Raw genomic sequence first — 17221 nt, 5'->3', positions numbered from 1 at the left:
GCAACGGGTACCTGGTCCAGGCAGTGGTCAGGAAAGACTTCTCTGAAAAGGTGAAGTTTAAGCTAAAAACTGAAGCATATTGAGAAGTTTGTAAAGTCACTCTAAACAAGAAACAACCAACTGCTTTTTTTCTATCACAGATGCCCGAATCCTGACCTTCTTAGAAACCTACCTTGCCTCGGGTCATCAGAAGCCATTGCCCGCAGTACCTGGGGGATTAGGTCCAGTCCAAAAAGAGCTGGAGGAAGTTGCTGTTAAATTCGTTCGCCTGGTCAACTACAACAAGATGGTCTTCAGTCCCTACTACGATGCAATCCTCAGTAAAATCCTTGTCAGAGCCTAGCACGTATGCTCCTACAGCGGCAGTGTGATCTACTCAACTCAGAATACGTGTTCTCAACTATAATAGTGCTTTGGAAAATGGCTATTTAGTACATTTCTATTTAATAGTATTGATTACAAAAGGAAGAATATTATATATCACTGTTGAAAAGACTTGTTGAAAAATGCACTGAATTCTATTTTGAGGGTTTATATTTATGAGTGCAAGTTTACAAATCAAAGAAACGTTTTCTTATCTTGAGTTTCATAGGTAGCATTCAGCTTTTAAACAGTTGACTGCCATGTGTCTCCACCCCTACCCCTGGCATCCTGATTGTATCTGCTTCCCCCTAAAGGCTGGGACCTCCCTTTTGCCATCCGGGTAATTTTTCTTTCAAACACTCAAGAGTACCTGACAGCCACCCAAGAATAAAAGAAACAGCCATGGCCATGTTTAGATTCTTGCCCCTCTGTCGCACAGCCTCCCATCTGTCATCCCGCCAGGTTATTTTGTGTTAGAAGGACTACGTGTAGTCTCACTGACTTTTCCCACCCCATTTATTGCTTTCCCCCTGTCTGACCTAGCCAGAGCCCCAGAGCCTTTTTGTTGTAGAGGAGTTACTTGATTTTAAAAAGCTTATTCTTTTATACAGAATTATTCCTGAGCCTTGATGACAGCAGTTATGACTTATGGGATCTAGAGAAAGGAAACTCTTTAACTTTTAAGCCTTGAAAGTCAAGGAGGAAATATATATATATATTTTAAATATATGTTAGTATAATATAAAAGAAGTAAATGTCTGGAGTTTTTACGGAAAAATTCACTCTGACACAATACACAGATGTATTGGTTAGATTAGAATCCCAGAAGTAGAGTTACGTGTTTTCAGATAAAATAGGATAAGTTTACTTATTTCTTTGGTAAGGAAGTCATAGATAATCCTGTTTCGAGCAGTATTTTTCGAGGAACTTCAGTGACCAGAATTCCTGACGTATCCTGTGACTGAAAGAGAAGTTTGGATCTTATAGATGACCTGGTCTAGTAAAAAAATAAACGTGTGCACGTGTATATTTCAGACAGAGACATAATATTAGAAGCAGAGCCATGAAGTTGCTGGAGGGGTCTCCAACTGCCAGAACAGCACGGGGTGAAATATTGCAAGGAATCCCTTTATTAAAGGCAATGAGGGGTGGGGTGCAGTGAGGGACAAGGTTGGAGGCAACCTGAGAAACATTTACCATGTAGACTGTCCAGTGATACCAGGCTTCCAAGGAGTGAATGGTCATACTGGCGGGGATATGATTTCTCCAAATACATATTACATGTTTTTTTACTTGCAGTCAGAACTATGCTGCATTATGTGGTCAGAAACCATATTATTAAAGTTTCGACTCAAGGACAAATCTTCCCTGGTTTCATTGGAAAGGGATAAAAAGTTCAGTACCTAGGAGTTTTCAAGAACAAAATCGTATCTTTTATAGTGTGTTCAATGAGGCCACTCTTGGAATCGTTTCTGGCGGTAGGTTGCTCTGTGGCACTGTGCTCATGGGCTGTGTGATACCAGGTTCTGGGCTGAGAAGCAACCGGGCAGCACTCAGCCTGCCGCAGCCTTGGCGTGTTTGGGGTGCTTTCTCCTTCTTCCAAGGACAAAGGAGAGGAGCTTTACCCCCAAACACACTGGGTAGAGCACCACCTCCGGCAATTATTCTTCTTAAATCTCAAAAATTCTTGTTTTTGCTTTCTTTTGGAAGCGTTAACTCTCACAAGATTTTTTTTGCCCCTAATGAGTTCCTAAATTGACAAAGTTTGGACAGTTTGAAATCTTAGTGCATATAGTGTAACAGAGTTTCACAGACTCTCACGATGCCCCCTACCTCAGTTTCCTCTGGTGGAGTTGTGTGGCCAAAGCCAAAAATGAAGGAGGCAAAGTTCAGAATCAAAATATTCATATTGAATTGTTTTGTTGTTGCTCTTTGAAGATAAGTGAGCAATTTTCTTCCTGGAATCTCATAGGATTATCACTAAGGGCCAGGAAAATTCACTTAGTTCATTTAGTCACTCAGGAAATGTTCATTAATTAAGCATCTTCTTATAACTCCTCCCTACAGCTCTCTAGCTCCTCCTCCAAGACAAAATATCCTTATGGCATATAAATTATCCTGCATTGAATTGGTTCTTTATACTGTATATGGATTGGATTTAACATGATTTCCTGCCTAACAGGTTTGTGGAAACAAGTGTCTTTTACGAAAATGCTGAGTTCATTTGGTGGATAGAACTGAGAGCCTTGAGAGGAGGTCAATATCAACATGTCTCAGATTTATTTGATAGTCTCCTGAATGGATGGATGGATGGATGGATGGATGAATGAGTGAATGAATGAATGAATGAATGAATGTCTGGAGCAGTAATTACTGCTTTGTCGGCTTTCAGTTGGGTAGATGGGTAAATGGATTATCAGTCTAGGTGTTTTTTAAAAAAATGCCATTACTTTTAAAGCTAGCTGTGAAATGTGATTGTTTATATAACCATGTAACCCAACTATGTTTCAGGTAAGAACCACACTGATAGACTGTCTTGTCAATTAAATGCAGTAGACAGATGTATGAGAACTTTTTTCTCTGTGAAGAAAAGTTATTAATCGGTTTGATACAATATCAGGTAGACATACAGGCTGACTATTGTAAATGGGTTATTCAGCAGTTCTGTTTTGGGAGCAGTACTTGTTTTCATTTCTCTAAGGCCTTGAAATTCCTGAGAATAAAGGGATGTTGTTGCCACCAGCTTTTCTGGTGATTTCCAAAGGGAATAGGTGTTTGCTGTTTGATTTCCAGTGACCTTTTGGCATGCCCTGATTTGTATGTATAACATTTGTTTCTTTTCATTTTGAGGCATGCTGGTAGAGCGGAAAGATGGGGAGCTGTCAAGAGTTCTGATCTCATTTCTGTTACTTACCAGGTGGGGCAAATCAGGACCTTTTACTAAAACCTATAAAATGAAAGAACTGGACTTGACCTTTAAGCTCCTTTCCAGTTCTGATGTTCTGTGATAAATCTGACTGCAGTAACTTCAGTAGGATGTAGTAGGATTGTACACACACTCCTGATTTAGAGGAAGGTCTGAGTTTGAGTCCTCTGTTGCCTTCTTACTGGTTTTATGGTATTGGCTAGTCAGTCTCCCTAGGCTCTCAATATTTTCTTCTGTAGAATGGGAACACTACTAACTCATACTTCCTGTGAGTATTGAATTTGATAATGGATATTAGAATTTTTGTACACAGGAAAGGATTATAAATTGCTTTATTAACAACAAAGGAGAGCATATAACCCTCTACTTGTAGGTGCACATCTGTTATCAACTGTCGGGGTCCTGCCTCCCTTCAGTCACACACATTTCACAGGCCTGTAGGGACAGTTTTCTTCCTATCCTGTTTCCAGACTGTTATTTTCTTTCATCATCTCTTCTGTGCTAGAGCTGCAATTTTACCTTATCTCCCAACATCCACCTCCACCCCAGTGATTTCTCCTTATCTCCACCTCTGTGTTATTATTTGAACTAAATGAATGCATGAATGAACAAATGAATGGATGGCTGAACAGTATTGGATGATGGGCTATAACACTCATATTTAAAGGCATTGTCTCATTGGAAACATAATCTAAATAAAGAAATACAATAATGTTTGCAATTGTGTATTTAAATTGGATTTCGTATTAAATAACTATTTTAATGGATTAGCCTCTTTTTCATAGTATGCAAAGCAACTTGATGGCATGAGGGGAGGGGAAAGCCTTTAAGCCCAATAAGTTCTTTTACCCTATCAAATGTTCACTGATGCTTTCAGAAATAGCTAGAGCCCCCAAAAGTAACTGTCAGAAACCTAAACAGGGCAGAAACCCACTATGGGTTTCTGTCATACCTGACTGTATTGCCTTCTGAAATGAAGAACCAGAACTAACTTATAGGCCCAGTTTGATGGAGCGTCGCTTATTTATTGGAGTTAGTGGCAATAGTTGTATGTCACCATTTTTAGGTTTGTCTTATCTGAACAAAACACTGAGAACCTTTAAGTGCAACATCTAAAAAGCAAACTTGCAATTGAAGTAACACTATTGTTTTCTGTCTTTCTCATTCACGTTGCCTTTGCTTTTTAAAGCACTGTCTTCCTTCTGCTCACAGCAGAACTTTGGTCAGGGCTCAGTCAGGGAAGAAAATTTAGTAAAGTGCCAAATTGTTTTTCTTGACTTTTATTTCCAAAGCTTGGTAAGCTGACACTTCTGTTGAGTATTTAAGAATTTACTTAAATCAGTAACATAGTTTTGAAGTTTTGTTACTTGGTATGAATTATCTTTCAAGATTTATGAATTTTTTATGAAAGAAAATATTTCACTTGCCGAATGTCACAAGGAAAAACTACAAACTTTAATAAAGTTTGTTTTGGGAATTGAAATGTAAAAACCCAAAATTTGTTAACATGGCAATTTTACTTTTACTATTATGTAAATGAACTTAGTTTTACATATTAAATATAGGCCAATAAAGGGTTTTAAGTTACCAAAAAAAAATCATAATTATTGACTAAGGCCAGTATGTTGACAAAAGTGCATTTCATTTTTTTTTTCATTCTTTTCTAGTGGTACAATTTGGTTGTTCAGTTTTACATTTACTAGGTAGTTACGACCTTGTACTTTACTAGGTGTGGCAATATAGATATAACCTCTTGTTTGAAATTTAGTTCTAAAGACCAGAGTTTGACTGGTTTTTGTTTAGGAAGCACTTACAGTCCTTAAATTTTATCCAGTTCTAGAACTGTGGGGGAGATTCTGTCATTGTTTTTATAAAAAGGAAAAACATGGGGGTATTTTTTGGAAATTTCTCTGCGTCTGGCAATACAGAAATGAAGAGTGCTTGGACATGTAAGATCAGCTATGCCAAGAGTCTGCATATTATGATTCCAAAAGTTAGTTCAGATTTCTAACTTTATGCTTCTTGTTCAGCTATGTTTACAAAAGGAATTACCAAATATTCACACAGAATCATATTAAAAACTAAAAATTCATATATATCTACAGCAGTTAGAATATTAGAAAATGTTTTATTCTAATGAGAAGTAATCCTTTTTATGTTTAAAGGTCAGAGAATTTCTAGGGGAAAAAATCTTAGAAATAACTGCAGTAGGAGCAATTATAATAGACATGATGGCCTTAATGTGCTTTGTGGCACTTTTCAGCAAGGTAGGGCTGTGTGTGTGTGTGTGTGTGTGTGTGTGTGTGTGTGTGTTACAATGCTAAAATAAAGATAATTTCTCATGTGCATTCATGTGGTTTTGTTTTGTTGTTTATGGGAACACTACTATAGACATTATCAAAACACTACCCAAAGGTAGCACTTCAGGAAAAATTCTATACCTCTATATTCTCTATATTTTAAAACCTATCCTACATAGTACTACTTGTGCCTCTTAGATGGTTTTGTTGATAACCATAATATTTAAAAAAAACCTTACACAGCTTGAAAATGATACTTGAGAGGATAACAAAATCTGAATTAAAGCCAGCTGACTTTAAGGAAATTTTAGCTTCAATGAGAAAAAACAGGAAACACATACTTGTGACCAACCTATGAAAATATAACCTTGCTACATATAGGTGTATATAAGAAAATGATTCATGATAACCCTTTTTTCATTACGAGTTTTAAAGAAATATTTGAAGCTGATTTTAAAATGTAAGATTAACATTTAATCACATTTGAATGCAAATTCTAAATTGTGTACCCAATATTGTAAGATAGTTTCTTTATAATCATAATACTGTTCCTCATTTTTTTCCTTCTTGATTTTTAGCTTTTCTGAATCATAATGCTTAGCCTCGACTAGTTTTCTTTATATTAGGCTTTCTAGAAATAAGTCAAAAGGAGGTAATGTTGCTAACAGAACAAAAGGTAATTCTTTGAACTTAATTTGCATGGCAACTTTGTGCTCATTGTAATTAAATTTGGTTAATCAACTAGTTTTCTTTAGTGCTATCTATGTTTAGCTCATAAAAAAATGTTCTTGAGCCCTGGACTCCTTCTGAAATATATTTATGTTAGAACAGGACAGTGGGTGGTTAAAGGAATTCTCACACATATTTGAGGATTTTTAAAATGTTTCATTTGCCTCTTAAAAATGGATCCCTCATGTTTGCAGTAAGTCCCCCAAAAGACCAGGGAGGACATGCAGTTAAGTGTATGTACTAGGATGGCTCTTCCGTGCATTGTTGACGTTTACTTTGAAATGGTATTGGCCAAATAACATAAAATTAAGTAGCTATTTTAAATAAATTCTGAATGAAAGTAGCAGATGGAGGTGTGTTTTTTGAGATCCTTTTATTTTTTAAAGGATTGTTTTAAAATTTTAAACTACAAAACAGATTCCATACATTCTGCCATAAATAAAAACAAACAATAAGGCAGGACTCTACGTAAGCAAACCGAGAACGACTGTTTTCAGAAAATGTGATAAAATGCTTTACAATCATAAGCCATCCAGTTTTTAAAATAAAACTGTTGAAAACTCACAAGCCTTCAAGCGGCACATACAAGACACCCTTGAAGAGGGAACAAAATGTGGTTCTGCCATTTTGTACTGTTCTCACATTTTTGAAAAACTAATTTTGTTTAGAGCATAGGTCTGTTCCATATTCTAAAATTCACACAGGTTGGTTTGTTTATTTCTCAAGAACCATATGATAGAGGCACCAATGACAATACAACTTTGTTTCCAAGAACCAAATGCTTGTAACAAAGCACTGTCTCTTTCAAACATATGACTTAAGAGGCAAAAAGGGAATCCTGGATAAGAGTTTTCTTTCAGAGGCAGGTTTTGAGCCTGCTTCACCGAATTCGCTTCTGCTGCCGTGCCCTGTAAATGTCATGAACCGGGGGGACGACGGCCCCCTTTTCCTCATCCTCATCTGAATCCTCGTTGGGCCTTTTGACGGCCTTGGTGAGTACTGCATTACTCTCTACCGGGCCATTGCCTTCTACAGCCAGCTCTGGGGCTCCGCCAGTAATGATCCTCACAGCTTCCTCCACGGCTATTGAAACAAAACAGAAAGGGCTGTTGGAAGGTGCTGAAAATTACATTGCTATGAAAGAACATGCACACACACTTTCAGATACTTTATAGTTAATCTCAAGCCTACTGTTAGCACAGCATGGATGGTACTACTGGCACTAAATAATTAACGGAAAAGACAAAATCTGCTGTTAAAATTAATAAAATTGTTTTCATAAGCCAAGTCTGATAGTGCATGATTAGAAACGATAAGCTTTTAGGACATTTTACTTAGAGGAATCAGAATATGAACAAGTATCTGTGCCAGAGAGGGTTTGGATCACTCCTAGGTTTCTTCGTACTTCTACAAGGTGGCTAGCTGGTTTTGGAAACTTCAGTGGCAAAGAATAACAGTCTTTCCTGAATAGTAGACAACAACGTGAATTCCACTCTAAGAAAAGGCACTTTTATCTCTTACTATTTGGTATCTTGCATCTTCGGAAAATTTCCATCAGTTCATCCACTTGTACAAAGGGACCCTATTTTGACACGAATAAAATTTAATTTTCTTAAATTTTTTATTTTTCAATTACAGTTGATATTCAATATTGTATTAGTTTCAAGTATATAGCACAGTGGTTAGACATGTATATAACTTATGTGGTGATCTCCCCATAAGACTAATACCCGCCTGACATCATACATTGTTATAATACTATTGACTATATTCCCTATGCTGTACTTTACATCCCCATGATTGTTTTGTAACTTAATCAGTTTGTACTTCTTAATCTCTTCACCTTTTTCACCCATCCCTCCAATCCCCCTCCAGTCTGGCAACTATCAGTTTGTTCTCTGTATCTATGAGTTTGCTTCTGTTTTGTTTGTTCATTTATTTTGTTCTTTAGATTCCACATATAAGTGAAATCATATGGTATTTGTCTTTCTCTGTCTGACTTACTTAGCATAATACCCTCTAGAGCTATTTATATTGTCACAAATTGTAAGATTTCATTCTTTTTTACGGCCAAGTAATATATCTGCCGCCTCTTTTTTATCCAATCCTCTGTTGATGGACACAGGTTGCTTCTATATCTTGGCTATTGTAAATAATGCTGCAGTGAACATAGGGATACATGTATCTTTTTCAAATAAGTGTTTTGGATTTCTTCAGATAAATACCCAGAAGTGGCATTGCTGGGTCATATGGTAGTTCTATTTTTAATTTTTTGAGGAACCTCCACACTGTTTCCCGTAGTGGCTGCACCAATTTGCAGTCCCATCAACAGTGCATGAAGGTTCCCTTTTCTCCACATCATCACCAGCATTTGTTTGTTGATTTATTGTTACTAGCCATTCTGACAGGTGTGAAGTGATAGCTCACTGTGGTTTTAATTTACATTTCCCTAATGATTAGTGATGTTGACACAAATAAATTTTAATACCCAATAATCTGACAAATTAAAACAGCACTACTTTATATTTCCCACAATACAAGAGGAAAAGCAGTCAGTTACTATAACCTATAGACCAAGTATCTACCATGAACATAGTCAACAAACCTGAAAACAGATAGGAGGAGGGAGAAGTTTCATTAAAACGACAGCAGCAGGTGGTACTGGAAATACTCCACCAGGGACAGGGTGTAAGCCTGGAGCTGTAAGAGAAAGAAAAGTAGGGGTCAGATGGAATGGCAGAATTTCTATACCTTTAAGAGCTAAAATAAACAATTTGTACATAAAGATGTACTTTATGTACATAGATGTCTGGCAGAATTTCTATACCTTTAAGAGCTAAAATAAACAATTTGTACATAAAGATGTACTTTATGTACATAGATGTCTGGCAGAATTTCTATACATTTAAGAGCTAAAATAAACAATTTGTACATAAAGATGTACTTTATGTACATAGATGTCTATGTTACTTTGTTCTGGATGTTTTAAATTGCTTTTAGTGCTTTACATGTTTGACCAAACTCAAGTGGGTGACACACTGAGAGCAGTCTCAACCCCATGGCCAATGGGAGGCAAGTGTAAACAACAACAACAAACAAGTGACCTTGCATAATACAACCCAGGGGCTGAACTAACGTCTATTTTTGTCAAAGACCATTCCTAAGCCATTCCTAAGAACAAATGAGTCATTTGTTCAGCAATCCTGTTTAAAGTTAGTTATTCAACAACATACTTAATCATTAAAGGCCTGGTTCAAATAGGATCTAGAGGGTTTACTACTCATTAGTAAGTATAAATAATACCAAATAATATCAGTGAAGTAAGTTTCCAGCTGTATAGGTAATCTGTATATAGCAGCATGTCTGAAAACTGTTCAAGTATCACTGCCAAAATGGGTTACTGAAATCTGGATTAGTGAGGTTTTTTTTTGACATTTTTAATGTGGTTCAAAGATTATAGTCAAGTCACTTGTCCTAGTGACCCTAGTCTGGTAATTAACCTACAATGGAAAGGACACATTACTCTGCCCACCCCTCTCCACCCCATCTCTGATTTAAATCAATAAACAAACTGAGGTCTCAGTACTGGATCTAAAGTCATGGCTTACGTGCTAAGTGTCGTGGCTGAAATGGAATCATCTGCTGGGTATCTGGTTTAGGGTATTCTGGTTTTCTATCCACTTCATCTTTCAGAACAGGCACTATAGAAGGAGCTACAACTGGGTCTGGAATTATAGCTGCTAGTTTAGCACGGGAGACATCCTGAAAATGCAGAACAGAAGAATCCTAAACCTGAAAAAGGGACTTACAGAGTATAATTGTGCAATTCTACAATTTTGAGGCTACACTGAATAATTGGGTTAAAACCACAGAAAGAGAGAATGAAGAGGAATACACAAGAACTTGATGATGGTAATGACTGTTAAATACTTAACAAGGAAAGCTAGAAGACTCAAAAGATTTGGTGTTTTATAACATTACCGGACCCCAGTTAAGAATGATTTAGACACAGTGTTGCCACATAGGACATATGTCAGATTGATAGATACAAGCTTTGTGGGTAAATATATGACTGAGCACCAATTAGAGAGTAGGGTAGTTTGGAAGAAAATCTGCAATTTAGGTATTTTTCCGACACCTGCCCCCATCCACTGAATTGAATATCTATCAGTTTAAGTGAAGCACTGAATTGAGGTCTTGCTGAAAGCTAAAATAAAGTTTATCATCTTTACACTAGTTAATAAGAGTTTGCTAATGAAATAAAAAATTATTCCCAACATACTATTACAGGGAGAAGGAACACTTATTGAGTAGCCATTATTTGTAAGACAATTTTAACCATTTATTCCCTCTTTGATGAGGCAAATAATAACATCTCCATTTTAGAGAAGGAACTGAAGCTCAAAAAGGTTCTGATATTTCCAAGATTATACAGCCAAGAAGTAGAGAGAGGACTGGGAGCACAGGCCTCTCTGCCCTCAAACCCATCCACCGTCATTTTAGTATAGCAATGCCCTGCCAGGGCTGGGAACGACTCTCCAAAGGCAGCAATACAGCCACCTATTAGCAGAGATCCTACCCCAAAGAAATTTCTCTGCTATAAGCCAACCTGTATCAACCTGTCTGTCTAGAACCCTTTTTGCCTTCAAGAGATACAAGGATGTTTCACTTTTTCAAAATTAGCTTATATACGATTGGTGACAACAAATGCAGTTGGTGGCAAATCTAAATGAGTAGGCCCATTGGGAATCACTTTTTCTTCACTTTCCCTCTCTCACTAACATGTTATACACAAAGAAGCACAAAAGAGTAGAAATAGAAATAGAAGATGGAAAACTCATATTCAAGAAGCGGTTCTTCTTGGAAATAGTAAGCTCTTTATTTTCATTAACTTCTTTAATTTCCATTTTCATCTCGGCAAAGTTGAAGCAGTCTTTTCTAATAAATTGACAGGTCTAAAATGTCTGGCTTTTTGTTGAGAAACAGTTAAACTAGAAGCAAAAGCTGTTCAGCCCTGAGCAGTAACCCCTTAGCTCAGAATAGGAATCTGGGACTGGTACAGAACTGGAGCTTCCATTAATAAAAAGGTCCAAAGTCTAACTATGGGTAATTTTTCTCGAACATTTTAATCTGGGTTGGACACCAGACCAGTGAGACCCAGGCCAAAAGAGGGCAGTGAAGACCAGAGAATGAAGGTAAGGAACACTCTAATGCTGGCTGGGTGATGGGGACCCAAGACTCTCGTGGACTTAGCTTCCCTTTGGATTTCCATCTCAGTCTTAGTTAATATGACACAGAAAAATCAAGAAATGATAGAACAATGGTTTTCTCAGCAAGGCCTATTTCTGGGGCTGCATAAACATTAATCCTTCTTCCTGGTCTGAACAGATTCAGGTAGTCAGACTTGTCCCCCAACAACTCAGTGGTCAGAGGGGTTCCATTCCTAGATAAGCTAATTTCCTCCAGGGCCCCGCTGAAGGAGTGCCACTTTAAAGGTAGAGTTCTCTCAAAGAAATTTGTGGATTTAACAAGCTGTAATGCTCTTTCATTATACCTACAAATATGTAACAGGAACTACATTTGGTTTAAGATCTCCTGTCAAAATACGTTCATCAGTTTTAAGAACTATTAGGAAAAAATGCAATATCTAAGATGACATTCAGATTTCCTTTTGTTTTCCTCCCCTCTCCAACACCTCCATCTATCTGCCTACCAGATATAAGACGTTTACAATTTCAGGGAAAGAACTGAAAGCATTTGTTAAATCTCATTTTAATTTTCATTTTGTTCAGTACTTTTGACACCCAATGTTTCATAAACCCAAGGAAAATTCCTGATTTTTGTTTCTTGTTTTCTGTAAATCTACTCTAAAACTAGATTAATTTCTATTTCAGAATTTACTTTAGAGTGAGGTTTATCCATGAACTATTCTAAAACACTGGAAAAGGACACTACACACATCTTGATCTTAAGTACATACCTTATATCCAAGTGCTTTTAATTCACTTGCAGAGCAAGGATACAAATCCATGAACTTGTATCTATCTACTAGTAAAGCTGTTTCTTTGCCTTCATACTCTTCTTTGAATGCTGTAAACCGTCTTTTCTCCACTTTGAGTATACTGGCTAGATCACCAATATTACTTTCAAAAGCTAGAAATCGGGCCCAGATTTCTCTGTAAGAAAATAAATACAATCAATACTTAATTATTCTGGGTTTGGGGCAGGGGGTCCATTTACAAACAAGCCTTAAGTTTCCCCTCTTCCTTTTTTTAAATTATAAAAGTCTCTTCTTTATTATAAGGATTTCCAAACTATAGAAAAATAGAATAGTATAACAAATACCTACCTATATACATCATTACCTAGATTTAATCAGTGTTAATATTTTGCCATATTTGCTTCATCTTATTTTTGCTTAAGTATCTGAAAGTAAATTATAGACATCATAACATTTCATCTTAAATACTTCTGTCCTAATGCCCTTCCAGTTTTTACTTATTTAGCATATCTCCCTATCATTTGTGGTCAATAAGAGAGATATTTATCCTAGAGAGGGTAAACTCTAGGTGGAAGAGCTGAAAAATGAACCTGGACAGATTTCCAATTTCTCCTGAATTAATGTGGCTTTACCATTTTGCTGAGTGATATGAATTAAAATGTAGAATACATTCTTTGTTCAATGTACGGATAAAAATATAAGTGCTCTCTATTTTTACCCATTGATATGGATTATTGGAGATAAATTTGGGCCTCACTGCTATTTTAATAGCCAAACTCTACTTAAGTGTCATTAAGCACCTTTGTACCAAAGTAATATACTGAGGATCTATTATACACCAATTATAAGACTATCATGAAAATCCTACATTTGCAGATACTATTGTTATTTGATGAGAAAGTACGAGTTGGCAAGGTTTTGAGATTTGGCCAAGGTGTAGTTGGCTAAGCTGGAATTTGAACGCACCCCAAGACTCCAGAGTCTTACTATTCCCACTGTACCACTATTCCGTGTTGTTCCTGTCTGGTAAAAATGACAGTCAAAACCATAAATCAGGGATATAATGTGTCAAAGAAACTTTCAATAGTCTTTGCTCTTGAGTAAGGGAGGTAAACATCTCAGTACACTTTTCAATGTGTCCATATCAATTTCTAGGAATATAGTAAACTAGTAAAATATATTAAAATAAATAATAAATTCCTACGGTATCTCTCAAAACAATTCTAATCGGTATGCAAAAACTAAAAAAAAATTAAACAGGTAGGAAAATATTGCAGGTAGGAATCTATTAAGTTAAGCTTCAAGAGAGAAGGAGAGAACTTTCTCCTGAAACTTATACTCAACCAGCAAACGTTCATCCCATAGATCACAATTTAAGTATTCAAGCCACCATTAGAACCTGACCGACAAATTTTCACAATGGCTTACCCTGACTTTTCAGGAGGAAGGCTTCCAGATGTTAAAACTCGTTCAAATAAAACTCGGGTATTATTGTCCTCTAGGATAATAAAGTTTTTAAATATTAAAAAATTCAGTTTTACAATTCAACAGTATATTTGCACAGGCATTATCTCATTTAATCCTATGTAGAAAGGTAATTATTATTACACCCAATTTTTATAGATGAGGAAACTTGAAGTTCAAAAATGTTAAATGAGTTTACCTGGCTCGCTGTTACTGAGAACAGAGCTATAACTAGAAGCCAGGTAGTTCAGCCTACCTCAGTATATTGTAGTTATAATATCAAATGATTTATAACAATGTGATATCTGAACCAGGCATCCCATTTTCCTTTTAAAAATAATGAAAGTTATGTATCTGCTGCCATTATAAGTGTCAGACTATTGATATTTTTTAAATACACTGACTGTGAAGCATGGCAAGCTCAAATTTAGACATAGTTAAGTTTCTTATTTTACATCACCAGGACTACACTATATTTAGCTTTAAATTCTCGTATAGGTATGATAGATCTAGATTGGCAGATAAATATGCAAAGGAAAAGTGAATTAATAATGGTCACCAAAAATGGATTAAAACTTGAGTGTTGAGAGGTCCTCTATAGCTTGAAGTGGGAAAATGATACTTTTTGCTAAGTTCTAAGGGATCTATTAAAATTTAAGACTACAGCGGTAAATTTACTAACAATAATTAAATAATATATTTAAAATGAGTGCATTTATGGTATATAAATTACACCTCAATAAAGTTGTTTTTAAAAAAAATCCAGCAGAGTGGTTGCATTTATTGCTTCAGGGCAGTTATTCAATTTTACTATATGTCCACATACAAAGTAAAACCAAGAGATTAAAATGGTACTAAATATGTATTTAAAATGTACTGAATGTATTCTGTATTGCTCCAAAGAAGATGGCATCATATTCATGGTTTTCATCTTAAACTTTAAAATACTGATTTAAAAAATAAGTAAATCTTGCATTTTATTCTTTTGCTTTGTTCCAAGCTTTGCTCCAGACACACTTTTTACCATTCCACATAACTGCTTATTATATGCTGTGTTCTCTGCCAGGAATAACGTATTTTCCTATATCTTTACCTGGCTAACTAATGCTCGCCCTTCAAGACCCATCTCATGTCCCTTTTCTATGACATCTTCTAGAAAAGCGCTGTCCAAAAGAAACATAATGCAAGCAATATATGTAATTTAAATTTTTTGCTAGCCACATTTAAAAGAGTAAAAACAGAAAAATTAGCTTTAATTATTTTATTTAACCCAGTAGATCTAAATTATTATCATTTCAACATATAATCAATATGAAAAATTAAGATATTTTATATTCTTTTTTTCATACTAACTCTGAAATCTGTTATGTATTTTACACTGTACCACATTTCATTTTGGCCTAGCCACATTTCAAGTGCTCAATACTCACTAGTCTACTGGCTGCCATAATTGCACAGCACCACTGCAGAACTTAAACTCTCCTCTCTGTGCTTCCAAAGTACTTCATTCAGGACTCTGTTACAGTGTTTAGTTTTTTTTCACAACTGCTACAATCACCATAAACGGTTAACATTTATAGTATGCTTACCATATTCCACATATAAGACAACACATGCAAAAACTTATATAAACCTCTCAACAACTATATGAAACGTAGTCTTTCTATGACCATTCTGCTGATGAGAAACCTGAAACAAGTTTATACACCTAACCCCAGAACTCTAGCTGCAATGAAGTACCAAATGATGATGTAATTATGTTTACACATTTGATTCTCTCATGAGAATGCTCTGAGAGGAAGAATGAAGTTCTATTCACATTTGTATTTCCAAACACTAGCAATCAGAAGGTACTGAATAAATGATGAATAGATGAGTAGATGTATAAATGAATGAGTGAACTAAGACACAGATTTTCGAAGACAATAATGCTGACATCAGCTATCAACCTCATTTTTAGAATAGCAAATATATATGCTAGTAACTATTCTAAAAACCAAGCAAAATAAAATTGGTGAGGAACATTAATTTCATATAAAAAAAAAATGTTTAATTAAGTGCTCCACTGTCTCACTTTTTGGAGTTAAGTCCTTTTCCAGAGTGTAGAATCACTAAGCTGAAATACAAAATCATATTTAAGCTTTATTCTTTTCTACTATTTGGGTATACAGAATGCTATATATTTTTAAAAATATCATTAAAATCATTGATATATACCTGTGATATTTAATTCTATAATCATTTACATGGCACATAATTGTAAATTTCTTTCTTAAACCAATTTTTATAACAGATCACTTTAGTCAAGAAATCACATCTCCTGGGCTATGGATAACTAGACTAAATGAGATATATACATGTATATATGAATCCCTTAGCACAGTGCCTAGTATAAAGTAGGAACTCAATAAAGGATGGCCATTACTATTATCACAACAGGATAAGGAAATAAAAATAAAAATGGTAATAAACATAATCTTTGTTTTTGAAATATCTTCTCCAGTAGCCTCACATCATTTTATTTTACTACTTGGGCATCTTTGAGTTTTGGTGGCTAGAGACTTTTTTTGTTTGTCCTGTCCTATCACCCCTCGCCATTTCCTCCAGGCTGTACACAAGAGATGATTTGCCCAGAGTCATCAGGGATGAGCATCAACAACTCTGTGTTCCCGACTCTAAATCTGTGGCTTTATCCTACTACTTATGGGATTTTATTGATGATGCATTAACCATTCTGCAGAGTCAAAAGCCTCCTACCATTACTCAATAAATATAAGTTCATGGTTGATAGGCCACAAATATTTCTTGAGTGCCTATCAAGTGCCTGGTTCTGGTATGATGACATAATAATAATACACTCAAGAAGGAAAAAAACCACCAACATAATTTCAGAGAATGATATTAATGATTTAATATTATGTAACCATTATGGATCTAGAATCTACTTACCATTGAGGTGAGAAAGATAGTCAATATAGGCCAGAACATATTCTGGAATGTCTCCATATTTCTTTAGCCCCAGCTCAAAAATCTTAAAGGCAACAGATTTGTCCTAGAAGTAGAGAGAGGAAAATACTGATTTCCATGAAATATCAGACAAGATATTCAAAAGGATATTAAAACTATAACACTTAAATATGACAAGATACATTAAGAATGAAAATGGAAATTAAAAACATGCTAAACAAAAATTGCAGAGCTAAAAACCATTCAAGGGGGTTTAGATTCAGAAATATGGTGTTTAATAAAGCATAAATTAGAATTAGCAGGCAGTGGGGATTTAGATGATGTTCCATGTAACTGTACACAGATACACTTAGACTTCCCTTATGACATGAACAATTAAAGCTTAATGACAGAAACTAGGACTACTTTTCTTTTAATGAATGTATGTCAGATGATGGAAATTATTTTACCTTTGTATTTTATTTCAGTACT

The 17221-nt window shown here is 35.5% G+C and overlaps 2 protein-coding genes across 8 annotated transcripts in view; one reads left to right on the top strand and one right to left on the bottom strand.

The window, feature by feature from the left end:
• The window catches only part of TCP11L1 (t-complex 11 like 1), a 28137-nt gene extending 24127 nt beyond the window's left edge, over nt 1-4010 (top strand). For 4 of the 7 annotated variants that reach the window (XM_011362521.2, XM_023532045.1, XM_023532047.1 and 1 more), the window contains one exon: nt 141-495. In XM_011362521.2, the coding sequence (XP_011360823.1) occupies nt 141-343 (203 nt within the window). In that variant the 3' untranslated portion in view covers nt 344-495. Of the gene's footprint in view, nt 1-140 lie in introns of all 7 variants that reach the window. The other 3 variants (XM_023532049.1, XM_023532048.1, XM_023532050.1) reach the window with 1 other exon arrangement.
• A 2666-nt stretch (nt 4011-6676) lies between these two features.
• Nucleotides 6677-17221, bottom strand: part of LOC105293738 (cleavage stimulation factor subunit 3) — a gene marked incomplete at its 5' end in the record, with an annotated part of 50980 nt that continues 40435 nt past the window's right edge. Inside the window, 7 exons of the mRNA XM_011362592.2 lie at nt 6677-7401; nt 7840-7900; nt 8924-9018; nt 9927-10080; nt 12299-12494; nt 13748-13817; nt 16733-16835. Coding sequence (XP_011360894.1) covers nt 7199-7401; nt 7840-7900; nt 8924-9018; nt 9927-10080; nt 12299-12494; nt 13748-13817; nt 16733-16835 — 882 coding nt within the window. The remainder of the gene's footprint in view (nt 7402-7839; nt 7901-8923; nt 9019-9926; nt 10081-12298; nt 12495-13747; nt 13818-16732; nt 16836-17221) is intronic.

The sequence above is a fragment of the Pteropus vampyrus genome, unplaced genomic scaffold (assembly GCF_000151845.1).
Source record: "Pteropus vampyrus isolate Shadow unplaced genomic scaffold, Pvam_2.0 Scaffold76, whole genome shotgun sequence".
Classification (NCBI taxonomy): Eukaryota; Metazoa; Chordata; class Mammalia; order Chiroptera; family Pteropodidae; genus Pteropus; species Pteropus vampyrus.
Note: the sequence above shows the minus strand (reverse complement) of the source record. Positions and strands in the feature narration are given on the sequence as shown.